The sequence below is a fragment of the Poecile atricapillus genome, chromosome 1 (assembly GCF_030490865.1).
Source record: "Poecile atricapillus isolate bPoeAtr1 chromosome 1, bPoeAtr1.hap1, whole genome shotgun sequence".
Classification (NCBI taxonomy): Eukaryota; Metazoa; Chordata; class Aves; order Passeriformes; family Paridae; genus Poecile; species Poecile atricapillus.
The window spans coordinates 167,430,110-167,448,375 of NC_081249.1; the positions used below are offsets into that span (position 1 = coordinate 167,430,110).

The 18,266-nt window shown below is 36.2% G+C and overlaps 1 protein-coding gene across 7 annotated transcripts in view; it reads right to left on the reverse strand.

Moving 5' to 3' along the window:
• Nucleotides 1-307: 307 nt before the first annotated feature.
• ATG2B (autophagy related 2B) overlaps nt 308-18,266 on the reverse strand; it is a 53,274-nt gene continuing 35,315 nt past the window's right edge. For 3 of the 7 annotated variants that reach the window (XM_058829922.1, XM_058829921.1, XM_058829920.1), the window contains exons 35-42: nt 17,968-18,046; nt 16,978-17,182; nt 15,951-16,020; nt 14,925-15,007; nt 14,312-14,433; nt 13,976-14,130; nt 12,796-12,945; nt 7,607-12,025 (exon numbers count right to left, since the gene is read on the reverse strand). In XM_058829922.1, coding sequence (XP_058685905.1) covers nt 11,795-12,025; nt 12,796-12,945; nt 13,976-14,130; nt 14,312-14,433; nt 14,925-15,007; nt 15,951-16,020; nt 16,978-17,182; nt 17,968-18,046 — 1,095 coding nt within the window. In that variant the 3' untranslated portion in view covers nt 7,607-11,794. Of the gene's footprint in view, nt 1,961-6,159; nt 6,307-7,606; nt 12,026-12,795; nt 12,946-13,975; nt 14,131-14,311; nt 14,434-14,924; nt 15,008-15,950; nt 16,021-16,977; nt 17,183-17,967; nt 18,047-18,266 lie in introns of those variants that run through there. The other 4 variants (XR_009276630.1, XR_009276632.1, XR_009276631.1 and 1 more) reach the window with 4 other exon arrangements.

The window sequence follows — 18,266 nt, forward strand, 5'->3', positions numbered from 1 at the left end:
AGACCACTTTTATGGATGTCTAAGGCAACTTTTCATTCAGTGTTTCAAGAGTAAGGTCAACTCTGGTACATGGGTAGGGCAATGTGAAGGAAAGACAGCATGGGATTTTTTTGGAAGTATTGCAATGCTTTGAATTCTCACTTCCTCTTCTCTGCCAAAATAAAGTGATGTAAATCACTCAGTGTAATAGGAAGAACCATAATGGTAGGAAAAGGAGTTTTTAAAAATACTATTTTATTTATTATAATAATAATACTTCAAAAGATTATTTAATCATTGAGCTTTATTATTATTTAAATTAATGAAAGCTGAGGCATAGAGGCATGAAGACCCAAATCAGAACCATTGCTATTCTTGAGAGGAAGACTCTATCCTGTGGCTGAAGTTTCAGAATATCACACGAGGCTTGATGAGAATATGCACACACACAGAAGGAAGGAACCTTTCCTCTGGAAATTTGGGCCGCATACGTAAACATCTGACATACACAGATCTGGAGCCCAGCTAGGTTTTTTTCTTGAGCTTGTTTTGCAGCCAAGGAGCAGTTGCTGAGCAGCCTCTCCTGGTAGAAATGAATTACTGCTTTTCCACAAGAATTGTAATTCAAGTTTGTAATTCCAGCTACAGTCACTGAAACTAAGTTATTCTCTAACACTTAACCATGCTGTCAGTGAAAATCTGAAAGGATTTAAAACACACTCTAGAAAATCATGTTAAGCTGAATTTTGGTGAAGATCCAAAAGTGCTACTATAAAATCAGGTATCTGAGAAGATGAACCATCCATTGCTTCAAACAGTTCATGACCCTCAATATGTCACACTCCACACACTGCTGTGAATTTCAGTTATTTGTATAGAAATTGAAATCCTTTTTCAAGCAAATACTTAAGGACATTTTTTCCTTTATTATGAAAACCACTTACATGCTTACATGTATTGCTAACTTCGATTGACTTCTGTTTAACTGTTTTGCTAAATCTAAACATTAGACAAGATTACTCACAGTCAGGCTTTGTGGACACAAACTTTTTGGGGTTTAACCATGTAAAAACAATAATAGCACATAAAATGCACTTTCTAAGTTACCTGTGGTGTAGGCAAAGCAAGTTACTTATTTTAATGTTATTGAGTATTTACCAGTCTCCTCACTATACCCTGAACTATTGGCAGAATCTGACAATTAGACTACTGTCACAATCAGCATAAAAACTGCATTGGTGTAATCTAACCAAGATAGCAGAGTATTATTTATCCCAGCACAAATGGAGATGCAGGCAGAATAAAAAGCATTGTTGCAAGATGCTAAATATCAATGCTTTTTCTACTAAATTAATGTAGCAAAAGAAATACAAAGAAAAGAGATCATATCATGCAAAATTTTTGTCAAGGCCAATTCACATACTTCAATACAAATAAACACATGCATATCAGTGCTGACTAGTAAATCTCACAATCAGATAACAGCAAGATAATGAGAGCTTTATATTTCATAGAAAGAGAAGAAAAGGAGGAAAAGAGATTTTTTTAAATTGTGCTTTGGTTAACAGAGAGAATGAGCTTGATAAACAAATGTCAGACTGTATTACCGAAAGCAGAAATAAGTCATATCCCGCTATGACAGATAACAACAGTGCTCATAGGCAGTCTGCTTACAAGTTGGTAAACTCTCTCTAATTTCTTCCAGAGAGCAAATTAAGACATAAAAGTAACTGATCTTTGTTGAGGCCACAGTTTCTCATATTTTTTTCAAGGACTCTGTTGGTTTATCATGCCCCAGATTGACTTTTTCTCCACTCATTTGATCTTTTTTCTTTAGCTGAGGCAGGACAGAGGGATGAACTGAATCAGGAAAGTGATCCAGATTAAAACCCATTATCCAGTTCCAATGCACCATGTAAGCACAAAACCAGGTATCCGGGCACAGCTTAGGAGCCAAAGCAGGATGTGGATGGAGTAGCTGCTGGAAAGAGGGGTCAAGGGCAGCTTAAACCACTCTGTAATGCATAAAAAACATACAGTACAATGTCACAGGAATTACATAGAAATAACTTGTTCTTCTCAGGTAAAATCATGGCTCCTGCCTCTTTCTTAGAGATGGTATTTTTCTGGAAATAACTGTTTTATCATCAATTCAACATATTTCTATGTATCTTATGTGTTTTTGCCAATTATAGATGTGCACAATAACATTTTTTTCTAGTAGAACAGCATCACAACAAAACATCACATTTGTAAAACAACCCCCCATCTCCTCAGTTGCTGGGTAAAAGTGAACTAACATATTTTCAAAATAGAAACTGAAATGAATCCAGAGAAATCACAAAGTTGCTGTAATGTTGTCCTTTCAGGGTAGGAACTTCAATGCAGGAATCAACCCTGACATCAAGGCCACAAAACAAGGTGCCAAAACTAGACCAAAAGCTGGTGAGCAGGAAAAATATTTTCCTGTATTTCCTCATATTTCTCATTTTCACCATCTTCCCCTTTTGACTGAGTGTCCTCTGATGGAAAATTAATTTACTAAGGGAAACCATGTCCTGAACTGCCCAAATGCACACAAGCTTTTTAACAGCGTCAGACCACATGAGTGGGAGTCAGGCCACTAAACTGCATCATGATGGTGTGTTCCATTATGGAAGAGAACAACATCTCCCAAAGTTAATGTGTCACTGCACCATCATGATTCCAGTTATTTGACTGTAATAGAATTTTCAGTTCTCAGATATTCTTAATGCAGTTTTCAGAGTCTCTTCATTCTAAACAATGCATATAACTATTTTTAACATTGCAATTCAAAGCAATTATCATTGTTCTTTGAGCAGCCATGTAGATATATACATATTTTCTAAATAAACCTTTAGTCATTTTCTCTGTTTAAAGAGGAGCTAATGTATTGTCAGTAATTTATGCAACTTTGGTTATATTAAGACACATCACTTAGTTGTGAATGCCTTGGGAGATGGCACTACTTAATTTGCTGTGACTTTCCCTGGTCTCTGTGAATGATTAAGACACTTAATTTTCTTATTAAAGCAGTCACTTCCTTGTTAGAATTTTCTGTCATTATGATCACTTTCTTCTGAAGTCATAACCTCAGCATTTCATCACAAATAACTAAAAACTTCCCCTCTGAAAAGGAGAAAATTTGGGAAAAATTGATAAGCCGTATAAAACATTTCCCTTTTCATTGCATAAAATGCAATGTTTATTGCTCTTTCACACATATCTTGACTTCCTGGAATATTATTATCATAATCACAATTGTAATCCATATAAGGATGTAAATTTTTCCAGCTAGAGGTACATATAATACACCTAAAATTGACTTTAGCATCAACCATAGATCTCAGTGGTAACTATATGGCACTTCGTGTCCTGAGTGACAAGAGCTCATGTGTTGTCCTCTACACAAGTAGTTTCTGTCCCACAATAGATATGATACATGGGATGAAGTTTGATTCATAAAATACAACATTATTCGCCAATTTTTATGTAAACACTAATTAGTCTGAAAACACATTTCAATTTTTTTTTTTCTTTTTTTACCATAGAGAGAGCTGCTGTTTACGGAAACACTCTAGACAAATTCAGGATTTTTACATGTCAGAGGAATGTAAATTCTTGCTGCTTGGAACCTAACACAGTGGACTTGGTCTTAAACAGAAAAGCGATGTGAAGAAGGAAACAGCTTTCAGCAAAGCAGACTCAGTCATGTGGAAGTTACCCTGGAGACTAACCAAACTCTGTCAAAAAGCTCCCAGTCCTCTGCCTTACTCTAAGCAGGTCCTTCAATTTTCAAACAGTAAAGAATTTGAAGGAGTCTTCTCTTTCAGTTCTCCTCAAGTTCTCACTTTAGCCTTGCTAAAAATAGGCAAGGACACAGTTTCAGTTTTTCAGTTTTGCTATGGATTTCAGCAGCTGAGAACACAGGAGAAGGTAAGAGCAGCCTGACACCTGCCTCCATGTGTATCTGGTGTAAAATCAAGAGTCCCGGCATCACCACATTTATTTATTTGTGCAATGCAAGATCAAGACATTATATATATATTTTTAAACAATAATAGGACAAACCCAATTTGGATTTTACAGTAAAAAAAAGGTGTACTGAGAAGCTGGTTTTGCTTAGCATTCTCTGACAGTTTAGACTTTTCCTGACACATACCATACTGAGGAAGGAGAAAGCTGTGCCCTTATCACCCCCTGCACCAGATGGCCCTGCCCCAGGACCCACTGCAAAGCACTCAGGGTTGGCTCACTAAAACACAGGGGAAGCTCAGAAAAGCTCTGTTTTCCTACCAACTAAAAAGGACACTGCTTTGGAAACAAACACCTCTGTCCTTCCTCAGGATGGCTGGATGCTGACTTTCAGCTTCCTCCTTAGCTAGCAGCCTCTGCTCAGGCAGGTGAACTCACCTCACTGTCCTTTCTCTACATCAACTTGGCTGCAGAGTTTTTTGGAGTTTTGCAAAAGCACCAAAGCTGGTACTCAGCAACACAAAGAGAATTCCAGTGAACCCGTTTGTATAGCTAACCCTAAAATGTGTAGTGAGAAAAAAAACCAAACAAACCCCAAATATTTTGCAGATATTCAATGTTACTCTGAAAAATCTATTGTCTCTTCATCCTGTCTGCATGGCAAGCTTAAATTCATGTGATTCCCCCTGAAGTAGCCAGATTGATCAGGAAATTCAGACACAAGAGCACTTACCAGCAAACCTCAGGGGTGACAGAAATAACAACACTGCTCAACTTTATTCATTAACCTTATTTGCTTTTTCTGCATCTTCACAAATATCTGTTAAAACTATTCTTGGGGCTTCCTGCTTAATAGGAAGCAGCATCAGTAAAAATTCAGGTCGAGGACAACAAGGCAAGATGGTTATGATGAAAATTGCATCTGAAAACCTTCTCTCTTAACGTCAGTGTGGATCTTCACATTAAATTATATGAGAGGCTTAGGGCAGCGATGTAGAGGCATTAATGGTTAATGTAGTGGGACATGCTCCCTTATAATTGCATCCTGTCATTGCTGCACTGCCTGTGAGATATTGTGAAGAAACAGACCCCAGTTTACAATCCCACATCAATGGATTTTCTCAAACTCAGAGGAAATTTTTCTTTCTGAATGAATCATCAAACTCCATTGTATTAACTAATTTACCTGGAGGGGCATCACCTCTGGTTGGAAAAAGAAAAAAAGAGCCTTTTTGCCAATAAATTACAAAAACAAAAAGTCATGACCTGGGAGAATACTTTTGGCACAGAAAAAACAGAATTCAGCTATCAAGTAAGGGGGTTTTCCTGTAATGGAATTGGTGTAATTGCTCCCCTCATTTACATTTGTTGCATGTGGCCTGCCAGCAATTCTGAGGAAAAGCACTCGGAGATAGAACGGACATGGAAAGGAAGAAATGGAGCAAACACTATTACAACAAAGCAATTGAAAGGCCAAGAGAAAATGGAACTTGAACAACAATGAAAGCCTCATGTCTAATATAAATACTTTTAGGGCTCTAAAAGACAGTTTGGCACTGCGTCCACAGAGATAGGCCATAATGAAGGTGAAGCATATTATTTTATTGAGTAATTCCAGGAAATGTTTCAGATCTGTTAAATATTACTAAAGAGATAAATGATACCGGGAATTTTAACTTAAAAACTTGTGTCAATATAAATAACCTGATTATAAAACTGAGCACTACTTTTGCTATCCTCTCATGGCATACTCTGCTTTTCTATCACTTTTCCATCCACACTACCAAGTGTTATGTACACACCTCTACTGATCACTGCCAGGTCTCTGTATCTTTCCATCAGCTGCAATGCATCCAGATCTGTACAGTACTCACCACAAAAAAGCATATACTCATCCTGTGGCCTTATCAGCACTCTCAGAGCACACCCTGTGCCATTTCATCTTTTGTGATTCAGCTCACCATGCCTGCACCTGACATTTGGCCAAGGACTGCCAGTGCTGTGCTGATGGTGCAGAGCTGTCAAACATCCTCAAACTCATCAGGGAGAAGAAGGGAAAGAAAGTCATCCTGGGAGATTCATGGAGTTGTTGGGGCCACCAACAAATCTTCAGTACCAAACAACTAAGTGTTGAAGTCTAAAGGTGCAAGTTAAAGGTTTCTAATTGAAACAGCTCCTACTTACTTTATCTTTGTTCTCATGAGCTACAGTGGACCAAACTCCATCTTACTGAGTTATGTGGTGTATCTCCAAAACTGAAGTAACCTGCCTCCTGCTCTAATGGTTTCACATCTCTTTTCCTCCTTAGAGGCCTCCTTCTCAATCTTCAACCTGCAAGAATCAAATTTAACACTTGTGCTCTTAATAAAGAAAGAAATCAACAAAAGAGCAAGTAATTAGATACACAAATAAAAGCCTGAAAACAGAACTACACTATATATATCTCACAAATCCTCATGACAAACACCTAAGAAGCCTGAACTGCTTCCTAGCCTGTGAGGTCATGAATACTCCATTGTTGCCCTTCACTAAGTTCTGCTTTAATCTAATCACTGTTTCAGGTTGAGACAGCTCTGAAACCTCAGTATCTGTCATAAAAAGTCAACTTTATTACTTTTTATAATCTCTGGTAATAGAGATACTATTTCCTAGAAATACGAAATTGGCAGAAAATACCCCACTATTTAATATCACATTTCAAATGCCACTAATAAAATTCACTAATGGGAAAAAAAAACTTGAGCCTGGGTCATTCTCAGTTAGGAATAGAGATCAAGGATACCAGCTTATGTTGCTCTGGATTGGTATGACTTCCTGGTGGTTTTCTAAATTCTCAGGTAGTTGGAGTGTCATTAATCTCCTCTGCTCATCTGGAGGCTAAGCTAGAGACATCAGGATTATCCCCCTGGTACACCCTAGTATTGTAAAGAGATAAAGAACTTGGATACTTTCCTTTAATCCACAATGAGGTCTTATTTAAAACAAGGGGTTGGGGGAAAAGAAGCTACAGAGGGTGAGAGTCAGCTCCTGTCTTAAATGAAAGGTCACCGTTTGCCAGAATAGTTATCCAGCCTTATACAGTGACCACCCCTCACCCCCACACATTATAACATCATTACAAAACACAGCAGAAAATTGTTTCCACCTGTCACATTATTCAGGGATCTGGTACTGGCACCAGCATTCAATATTGCCCAGTACTCACAATTCTAAGATCTCTTTTCAGATGCTTGTAATTAAACATGCATGAAGTGGGCATGAGAGAAGAATCCAAAAGGGAATTAATTAATTTGCATTCTTCACAGGGTTTGGAAGCTGATGAAGCTTTAAAAGCCTCCACTAAATGCAGAGATAAAAAATACATTCTTAATAACTAAATGCAGCAACAGGCCTATGGGGGACACAAAATCTGATCATTCAGGTAAGAGCTTTTTTGATGCACAAATTTCAGGTTGAAACAGCCAGCTTAATTAATTTCCTACCTTTTGACCTCCATGTAATTTTAAAATTTTCTCTTTTTGAGTTAGTGAAATTTTTTTTTGAGGTACAACTCTTAGCTGTAACAGTTAATTCAGGTACTTTAGGAGGCTGTTTTCTGTGTCAGTTATATTCACAGGTAGAGAAAACCAACTCAAGGAACAAATTAAGGTATTTATTTTTGCATTGTTACAAATTTGTGGAGGGATTTTTCCATTAAATATATTTAACAGACAACCTATTTGCACTCAGGCCTTTCAGCATTTTAATACGCTAAAATATATACTTTTGGTGCCATACAAATTATGGTTAAAAATAATTGTCAAGGACATACTGAGGGGACAAGAACTTTAAGCAAAATAACTCAAGTTGAAATAGTCAATTCCTTTCAACAGTGGTTTCTATTTCATGAGATTATATTCTTTATGCTAGCAAACTATATACAAACAATACCACAAAACTACCGTAAGTGCAAAAATGTAAAAAATATACACAAACATATACACAAATTGCCATGTTTCTGTCTGAGCTACCTTACAGTTAAGAAATCCAGTACAAATGCATTATTTGTATTTATGTATTTGATTTGTAAGTATCTAATATTTAATTGTAAACAAGATTCAGCATGTAGAGCAACTTAAAACAGTTGTCAGAAGCTTAAATCATGAGGCCTGGAGACTGAAGAACTGTGCACACTAGGATCCAAACTGACACACACCCACACATTTTCTGACTTATCTTGCAGAGGCATTTAGGGTACTTAAAAGATTTAGAAGTATTCATCTACTTTAAACAAATTCTTGGATTTCACTGTTTTCTAAAATGCATACATTTTAATATTTAAAGGAAAATCAGAATCACATCTGCAGGTGTATGTTTCATGTTTGGTAAATGTTGTTCATAACCATTTAATAGCTTTTTGGTATATTAAGAAGACTTTCTTCGCCACTCAATTAAGGAACAGAAAACGAAAGCAAGCAATGGATGTTCACTATCAACCACTTAGTGAGCAAACAGAAGTAGACACATCCCTTAAGCACAGATGAACTCATGGGGGATTTTCCAGTGAGTAACTGGCAATGCTGATCATTAGGCAAGTTCACATAGGGTACACTGCATGGCTAAAAACCTGCAGGATTAAGAAGAGAAAGTGAAAAGAAAATGGAAGCTGCCATCGGTGTGACGACTTGCTGCCCTTAGTCACTGCTAAAATTCTTAGCAAGAATGGTTTGTTTTACAAAAGATGGCTGTCTTTTTTTCAGGTACTTACGAGGCACTCATCAATGTATTATTTGAAACACCTAGATACTTAAGAAAACCCAGGATGACAGTTCTGTCTACTAGGATAGTGCTGGGCTAAGTAACAGGAATAGCAGTAGTAGTGTTAGAGAATTTGGGAGAGAATTAAAACATTGTCTATGCCAGTTTACAGCCTCTACAAATATGAAAACTGTCCGTATCAATAGCAACTGATTTCAATGGAAAATTCAAGTACAATAATATTTTTGCCAATCTCCTTGTGCTAACAGAAAACAGTAACGTCATCCATAAGCTTCCATATCCAAGAAATATGTCCAGAGTCAAATTTCATTTTGTGTATTTTTTAAGTGCTTGAAAACTCTTACAGTACTGAGCAGAGCATTTGATGAATCCCTTCTCATACATGATACTTTTTGAATTAAAACACAAGCCAAGCCCTACAAGACATGTTCTGCACACTAGTCTTAATGTTGACTCGTTTGATAAGTTCTATGATTTTTTTAGTATTTTAAACATTGCAACAATGCAGAATGTACACCCAACAATTAAAAAAACATTTCCAAAATAAAATGTTGAAAAAAATTTAGTCAATTTCACTGAAAAGGCTCAATAAAGTGCAAGCAGCAAATGAGAGGGTTTACATAGTGAAAAGTGAAGTTTAATAAATCTGTACAATCTATATTGCTGACAATGAGAGACAGCTACAAAAATGTTTTACCTTGATATCATGCCCTCGTATAAAAATATATTCTAACTGCCTTGCACTACAATCAGATCTTGACAGAATTGAGAAAGAACACTGAAATGTCACCACTTTTTCTCAGCAGTGTCTGAAAGGCAAATATGTAGATTTATGCTACTGAAGTGTACTCTTAATTAAAGGGATGAACTGGACTAGCTAGTTACTAGTACTAGCTAATTACTAGTATAGTAATTGCCAATGAAAAAGGTGCATTGCTACTTACTTGCATTGATTCACCACCACTTCTTGAGAAGGCATTCAGGAGGTGCCACATTGCAAACATTGAATTCATTCCTGTGCAAAATGCTCGTGCTTTGAGCTCTCACTAAAGCAGAGCTCTCTAATTACTGAGCAGAAGTATGCACTATAGCAAGTATTTTTTACATTTTATGTTATTAAATATGCAGGTATTTTCTCCTCTCAAAAATCTCCTCATGCTTGCAAGTCAATTAGCTGAAATAACCAGGTCTTCAAAGTGTACCCACAACTTCAATGATTCCAGTGAATTGAAACAAAACTTTACCATATCACCTGTCACCCTATGCAAGAGTTTGTTTTTACCTGGAGCTTTGTTTTATGAAAAATAATAAAGCAGATAGCAAAAGTCTTCCCAACAGAGGGAACATTTTCAAATCATTTACTGTCCAGCCAGATTCTTTGGTGTTCAGAAATAGCTAGTATAGTACCAGCATGAACAAGCAGCACTTTTTTTTTCCTTCATACACTCCTGCTTGTCCCTTAAGGCCCATCAGCAAAGTGTCTGCTAGAGTCAGGTTAATTGAACAAAGAGAGTGAAAATACTTCCTCATCACCCTTTGAGACTGAAGTCTGATCAACAGCATCCGATGTCCCCCTTTCAGTGGGGATTTTCCAGATGGCATATGGGCAGGATTTCCACTTATGACTAGCACAGAACTATGACAAACATACATATTGGCTAGTCATTTAAAGTTTAATCTACGAAATTCAAAATTAGTATTTTTCTATTCAAAAGAATCTTTTTATTCTCCAGTTTTTGCTAATACAAGACAAAAGAGTTCATTATTGCACATCTATTGCCAAGACTTTTAACTGCCCCAAAATGGTGCAATGTCACGTGCTTAATAAAGCTCTGTGGAGACACATGTCACCTACTAAATGGTAAATAATGTCAGTACCAACTTTGATTTTTCAAGTTTTGCTTTTTTAAAAACCTCTCACCCATTCCCAGTTTCAGTTAAAGGACCCCAAATACTCACTGTCAAAGAACTGATGACACACAATCTAAATTAAGAAAACCTTGTGAGAGCAGCAACTTTGCAACAATATGAACTTTAAATAAAAGCAGATTACTAAAATAAAGTATTTTAAGTATGAAATTATGAAATAATTCGTTTTTACTTATGATTTTTCATTCTTACAAAGAACTGTTGGTGACAATTATAATTAATTGTTTTCCTGAAGTGTAGGTACTTTTAGCATTGTAATTAGTATAACAGTAGACAAAAAAAGTCTTTACATATAATGAGTTTAAATAAATTTAAGACACTTTTCTGTAGGATCATCATCAAATGATGCTCTTTTCAATAATTTGTGTAAGCTTCTAAACCACATAAAGGATAATGCACATTACATTTTATTCACACTATAAAAAAAGCACAATATACAGGCCGTATCCTTTAAAGTGCAACACAACAGAACATTTCTGCAACATTCAGGTTCTTCAAAAACCCACAAAAGTAGGTATTTAATATTTAGGAACAAATTCTGTTCGTAGGTGTATTGACACTGAATCTAAACTCTGAATGGCTATCAAGCTTGTCCTTGCTGTAAGTGCCACGCTAAAAGCGATGCTTATGACCACTAAACAGTGTTACCTTATCTGCTTCCATATTAGACAGCCTCATGTCTCATATCCACAATGAAAGGTTTTATCCTTTAGTCAGTGAAGAGCATCTGCAGAGCCCTTTATTGAATACAGTTCTTTGACTTATGCTCAGAAAACCTCTTTAAAGTCCACTTGGCTTCACCACACAGGCTACTGCTTCAGATGTCAAATCTACCAAGAAAAATATGGTAAATGGAACAGAGCAAGCATGTCTCTGAGTTGGCAGCGCATGCTTCACTATGTTTGGCACTATCTACCAAATGTATTGGTAACACACAGTATAAGCACGTACCAATTTGCTTTTCACTTCATAAATATTTTTGGTTGGATGTTTTGCTAGTAACAGTTGGAAAACCTCATTTGATCCTGAGATGAGCGTGACAAAACAAAGTGAGCTCCATCTAAAGCTGCCAACAGGACATTCTTCTGCATTTCCAGCCTTGCTACCTGCCTGCTGAGCCAGATTTACAATCTCAGTCCTCCCCAAGGCGCCACTTCTGAGACTCTTCTTGACGCACATCTGGCCTGATCTGGTTTCTCATTCCACCCAGAACATTTGAGGTCGCCTCTGTTGCAACAATGAAAGGTTTCACCACAGTTGGAGGGATTTGGCGGAGGACTCCTCCTACTGCTCCAGTGACTCCTCTGTTCTCATGCTCACGAGCAGCAGTCTCATAGATGGTTTGGGCTGTGTCCGTAATCCCCTTTAAGAAAATAAAGGAAATCAGTTACACTGAAAAAGAAAAGGCAACCTCTCCTAGTTTTAAGAGCGATTTTACACTGCTCAGCATTTTTCTTCTTGGTGAATTGTATTATAACTGTAGTAAAACATACATATGATTTAGTTCTTCTAATGAGATTTAAAACAACAGTCTCCTATTAGAGATGTAAATATTTCATGCAACTTCTGGTGGCACATCTTGTGCATAAGGGAAGAAACTTCAGGGTACTGTGAACTGTTGAAAAAATTACAAAATTCACTGGAAACTCAGCTGACACCTTACTTCATAGACACTACATAAGGTGCAACTAACAAAGTGTAATACAAAATATAATAAAAACAGGTCATAATTCTGATTTATAGTACACTGTCATAGTAGAGAAAGGTTTCACTTCTTTTAAATCTGGCATTATGTTTAAACTCTACCTCCCTCAGAAGTAACAGTAACTGCAAAGGTGATCAAGCAGAAAGGGAAGGATGGATGGCCCAGGAAATCAAGTTCATGCGGCTCACAATAATTGTAAATCATCGCAACCACAGAGCATTAAGTCCTATTCACACTCACCTGCATACCTTAGGTTTTTTCCTACTTTTTCAATTCAAAATTTCTGTTGGTTTAAGATAATTGATGACAATAGTCTTGTTCAGAGCTGACATCTTCTTCTCCATTTGCCCAGCCTAAACTAACATCCGTTATTTTATTCGCCATTTTAGGCAATAACTTTGGTTGCCAACAACTGCTTCTGCACTCACCTCTTTCACAACGCTGTACGCTTTGGCCACACCCTCCCGCAGGTCAACCGGCTGCGGAGCCAAGCGATGGCGATGCAACCGTTTGATCTTTTTTGCTTCAATGAAGGTAGGCCCTGGTGATACCATGTCATAAGCAGTTTCTGCAGCTGCCTGCACATCAGGAGCAAATGCAAAACACGTGTTACAGCACCTGATCACAAATTTAAACTACTAATAGCGTGATGTCATTGAAATAAAAGAATTCTTATTCCACAAATAATATTTATTTGCATCAAATTACAGTTTTATACAAGAACTTCCGGAATGTGCAGCTCTAATTATACATTAATTCCAGAATTAAAGAATGAATGTTGTAGGTTTGGGTGGGGGTTTTCTCTCCTCCTAATTGTTGTCTCTTCAAAAGCATTCTCCTAAACTGCATAAAATGCTCAAAATAGAAACTGAACATTTGATCAATGGTATTTCTTACAAACACACAAGTACACATGTAATGCCTCTTGTGATTAATAGCATTGGTTTTCTGACTATATATGTTCAAGCTTAGGCACATATACTATTTTTGCAAGATCAGGTGGTAAAAAGTGTGTTTTCATTGTATTTTTGTATATTTTACATTAAGAAACGAATTCATTAACACTTTAACCAAAGATTACTTTAGGGTAAAATGCAGGAAGCTTTATAGACTTTGTGTAGACCTACAGAAATAGTATTGGTTTGGGTTTTTTTTGTTGTTGTTGTTGATTTTGTGGGCTTGGTTTTTTTTTTAATGAGCACATATAAACTGATGTTTTTAAAAAAAGATAAGAATCTACTACTGGATAACACACATGCACAAAGGACTCATCTTTCTCATCATCAGTGATTTTAGTGAAGCTGAACATTTTTATATTAAATTGTACACCGTAATACATTAAAGACATTAAGAAACAAGCAGCAGCTCGGGTGTTCAGCAGTATTTTAACACAGTTTTCTAATCACTGCATTTGATGCCATAGTTCTCACCTCACAGACTGCTGCAAACTTTGCCTAGTCTCTGCTCTCCTATTTATACAGCTGCCTTTTCTTTTTTAATAGATGCTCCCAACCTTCAATCTATAGCATTAAGATATTAGCTTAATACAGAGCACTTACTAGCCACACCTCTCATTTTACATCTAACTTCAGGAGTAATACACTCTACCTGTATAGTCTGAACCATTCTGTTTGTTAGCTCCAGTGCTGCCATTGCAGTGGAAGTGCCAAAAGAAGCTGCTCCTCTTTGAAAGCCTCTGACAATACGACCATCCTTGCGGTACTGCTCTATTGGCAACCACACCAGGTCCTTCAGACCTTGCACTGAAAATGAAGACACAACACCAGAGTCAGACAGTTCTCACAGATATGCAGAATGCCTTGAAAGGAAGTGAAAACAAGAGTCAACATGGTTTGTGTTGTTTTTTTGAGAGGGGAGAGGTGTTGTTTGGTTTTTAAAGAAACAAATACATTCATATGTAGCTGAATAAAAGAATTAACTTACCTAACTGCACAAGTGAATGCATAGGCCCTACTCCTCCCAAAATTCCTGGTAGCTGGTTTTTCTTTATATCATTAAGCCATTCACTGATGGCATAGGAGAACAATTTATCCACACCTAATAAACTAAAGTAAATACAATTATTAATTTTTTTAAACAAACAATTCCTAGTAAGAAAAATGCATTCATTATTCACCAAAGTAAAGGATGTCATTTAAACAAAAGGAAAGCTTCTTCAAATGTTGTCTTTTATTGCAGTTGGCTAAGCTATGTATTTCAAATATATATGCTTCACAAAACAAACTCAGAACTGTATCATCACATCCAGTCCCATAGGAAGTGAACATGAAACTAAAATGAAGAGTTTATCATCAAGAATGGCATATATATTAAATTCTATTATGAGTTAGAAGTTCTTCTGAAATTACATACATTTGAAAAAAACCTAGAATCAAGAAATATAAAATAAACCTAGAATCAAGAAAAGTCAAAAAGTATTTTGGATTTTAGAAGGGCATCTTAGGAGAAAATTTGCTTTGCATTTGCAATGTTGTTATTCCCCACAAACATGTCCAACTTGCAATAGCTGTGCTGATCTACATTTTGAGAAACTTACCCGTGTCTGTAACAAAGCCTCTTCAGCTTTAATTCTGAGCAGTTCAGCTGAGCAAGCCCAATAAGAATCCCAGCTAATGTTCCCTGTAAGTGAAATATTTCTTTATCACATACATTTACTCAACCTATACAACCTGAGAGAAATAACATCATCATTTCAACAAGTATTCTGTCTAAACATTCTCCCCCAGTCTCCCAGATGTGACTCGTTACAGTGCTATGAATTGCGTTACATGGAAACTTGCAAAATAGGAAACTTGGCTTAACCTGCTACTCAAAGGAAAACACCTGGACAACAAAAGGCCTTCTTCAGACATAATAAGCGAAAATAAATTATGTAAACATAGTTCTGGCTTCAGTGCTTTTTTTCAAGCATTCTAAAGCTACCATACTTCATGTGTCAATTTCTGATAGCCAAGCAAATTCAAGAAGTTGCTGCTTTCTGTATTTTCTTACTGATTTGCCATGACAAAGTACAAATCTTGTTGTGCAAATAGGATTTTTTGATGTCGGCTTCTAAACTCAGTGTGATAAAGAATGCCTGTTTTAACAAGAACCATGAGCATTCTTTTCATCTGTAGTAGATTCTGCCATTGCCACTGAGGCCCATAGCTTACTAGACTGAAAGGAAAGGAAACAAGAACAAACAATATTTTGTTCTGGCATTAATGAAGAAAAAGAAAATGCACGATTCTGGCATCAGACAGTGGTATCATACTTTGAGGGGCACTGCAGCTATACACTATGACTGCAAACCAATCACTGAGCTCATAAATGTCACATTCAAGTTCCATCCTGGGTTAATCATATTTGGGGGATCCACCCCCTTGTTTTCCAGTTAAGAGTGAAACAAGGTGAAGCTTAACTAAAACTAAGGGGGAAAAAAAAGTGTTTTATATTTGTCATGATTACATTATTAATGAGTATGGAGCATAAAAATATACCCCCATTCATGGGGAGCAGGGAGGGGAAACCAAAACAAACAACATCAAATTTTTTTTCTATAGCATCAGCATTATACACAAACCTGATCCATTGATACATGTTTGCCGTGGTAATCAAGCCGTATTGGAACTTCTGATGTAAAGCGAAATTCTCTGGGAGATGCAAAGAAAATATAGTGAGAAACATGAACAGGAAATAAAATTATCCTTCTGAAAAGAAACTCATGGCTTCCCATTCTCCTGGAATATGTCATACTCTTTTCTGTAAACCATAAATACTTAGGTTACTATTAGTACTAAGTATTACTACTAAGTTAGTACTTCAGAATAAATGTACAAAATACAGTGGCAAATTCAGCTTTTCTCGGTTTATTCACATCTATTTCAGTCTAGCTTTTGTAATCAATTTGAAAGTCCTGCAAATGTGCTACTAATCCTGCAAATGAGTACCTTTATGTTAAAAAAAAAAAACCCAAGCAAACACCCACAAAATGATGGTTTTGTGGGCAAAATTTAGTCCTGCAAGTGGAACTTAATAAAAAATTCTGTTGGTAATGTATGTGGTGAAATAGAACCCCAGCCATGCTATTACAATTTAACTCTGCACTGATTACCACAGAACACATCTATTGTTTGAGGCACTTATGATCTGAATACACATGAAAGAACTTCTGCATAACAAACTACAATTTTCATAGTCACTTCCCAGTCAGGGCTACATTAGAGTTTGTCTTGTGATATTTTTATTACATACCTCTCTTCCATTATATTCTTATATCCTCTTCCTTTATATATGCTCATCTCCGATTATATTAGATAACTCATAGTTAGACATAAGAGTACAAACACTGCTCTTTTTCTTTGTAAAACATCTCATTACTGTTCTGTACGGGGCAGAGATTTAGTTTTTATTTCCTTGTGCACAGTATTGTGCAAAAGTTAATAAAAATCATTGGTGACCTTCCAGCGATAGAAACAAATATATTTGCTTTGTACAAGCAGCCAATAAACAAAAAAATGCACTTTGCCTGAAGGTCTGAATAGTTTATCATCACACTTCCTTAAAATCTTCAGCTATTTGTCACTGGAAATTTTGTAACAGAAGTTTACCTGAAAAATACTGGCTGGTCACTGTATGATGTCGTTTCCTGTGAGAAATGATCATCATCTCCATTAACCGCATCCATAGAATCAACACTGCCATTTTCATTTGCTTGCTTGTGTGATGCAAAAGAAATTACTGGACTTGGTTCCTTAAGGCTGCTGACATGCCTGGGCAAACTACACGTAACTTCAGCACCAGGGGACTTTTTAACTAAGAAAAGAAGTTATACATAGTAAAGTGACTCATATTTTTCAGTGATTACAGAGATTACTGCATCCTTAGTAAGTTCTAATGCCTATGAGTAGGAATTACTAGCAGGGCAGTATTCAGATTCTCTAAGTTTTCTACAGAAGTTATTACATGCAGCTGATGTTGAGGTTAGTGCATCAGCATAAATAATGTATCTGGTTCTAATGTCTACTGCAGAGTGCTTCACCTACGCATTTCAGCATGACATCTCAACAGAAATAGGTACGGTCGGGCTGCTAAGAAATATCCAAATATAGTAAATAGTGAAAATATACTTTTCAATATATAGAGCTTTTGCAACTGATAATGTAATTGATAAGAAGTACTGCTTCAACTGCATACATACATTATTTAACATACCTTGCATAAAATATTATGTTCATCTAATAGCTTGAAGTTGTCTAATATAGAAATCAATTTTATAAATAAGCAGCACAATGTACTAGTTTTATCTAATAATAACTCTCAATAGCATATACAGAGTCCTAAATATGCTCCAATTTTGGTTAAAGCTTTTATAGAATTAAGACTTCAGGTGTTGAAGACCTTTGCTCATATTTCTAAAATAAAATGCTTAAATTCCTATGGCTTTTGACTTCTAAAAAATCAGCATTGATGTTAGTGCTAAAACCCCAACACAAGTTTTTATACAAACAAGATTCACTGTGAATTCATAGACATGTACACAAATTAAAGAAAAAAGAAGCAGCACTTTCATGTTAGATTTTTTTTTTTTAGAAATATACCTTCAGGATCTGGAGTAACTAAGAGTTCTACTTCTGTAGAAAGGCTAGTGAAAAAGTCCTTCAGGAAAAACAAGGCATCCTAATGGCAAAGAGTAAAATATAATCAGGTTAAAATAAATACAAAGACTTAATTCTCTAAAAACATTATCTAGGATTCCAGATCTATTTCTATGCAGATATGAAACAAAAGGTATATTTTTTTTTTTTGATCCTTTAACATATGCACAAAACACATACAAATCTAGGACAGAAACCAGGAAGACCCTCTTAGCTACTACACCCTGCTCCACATAATATTT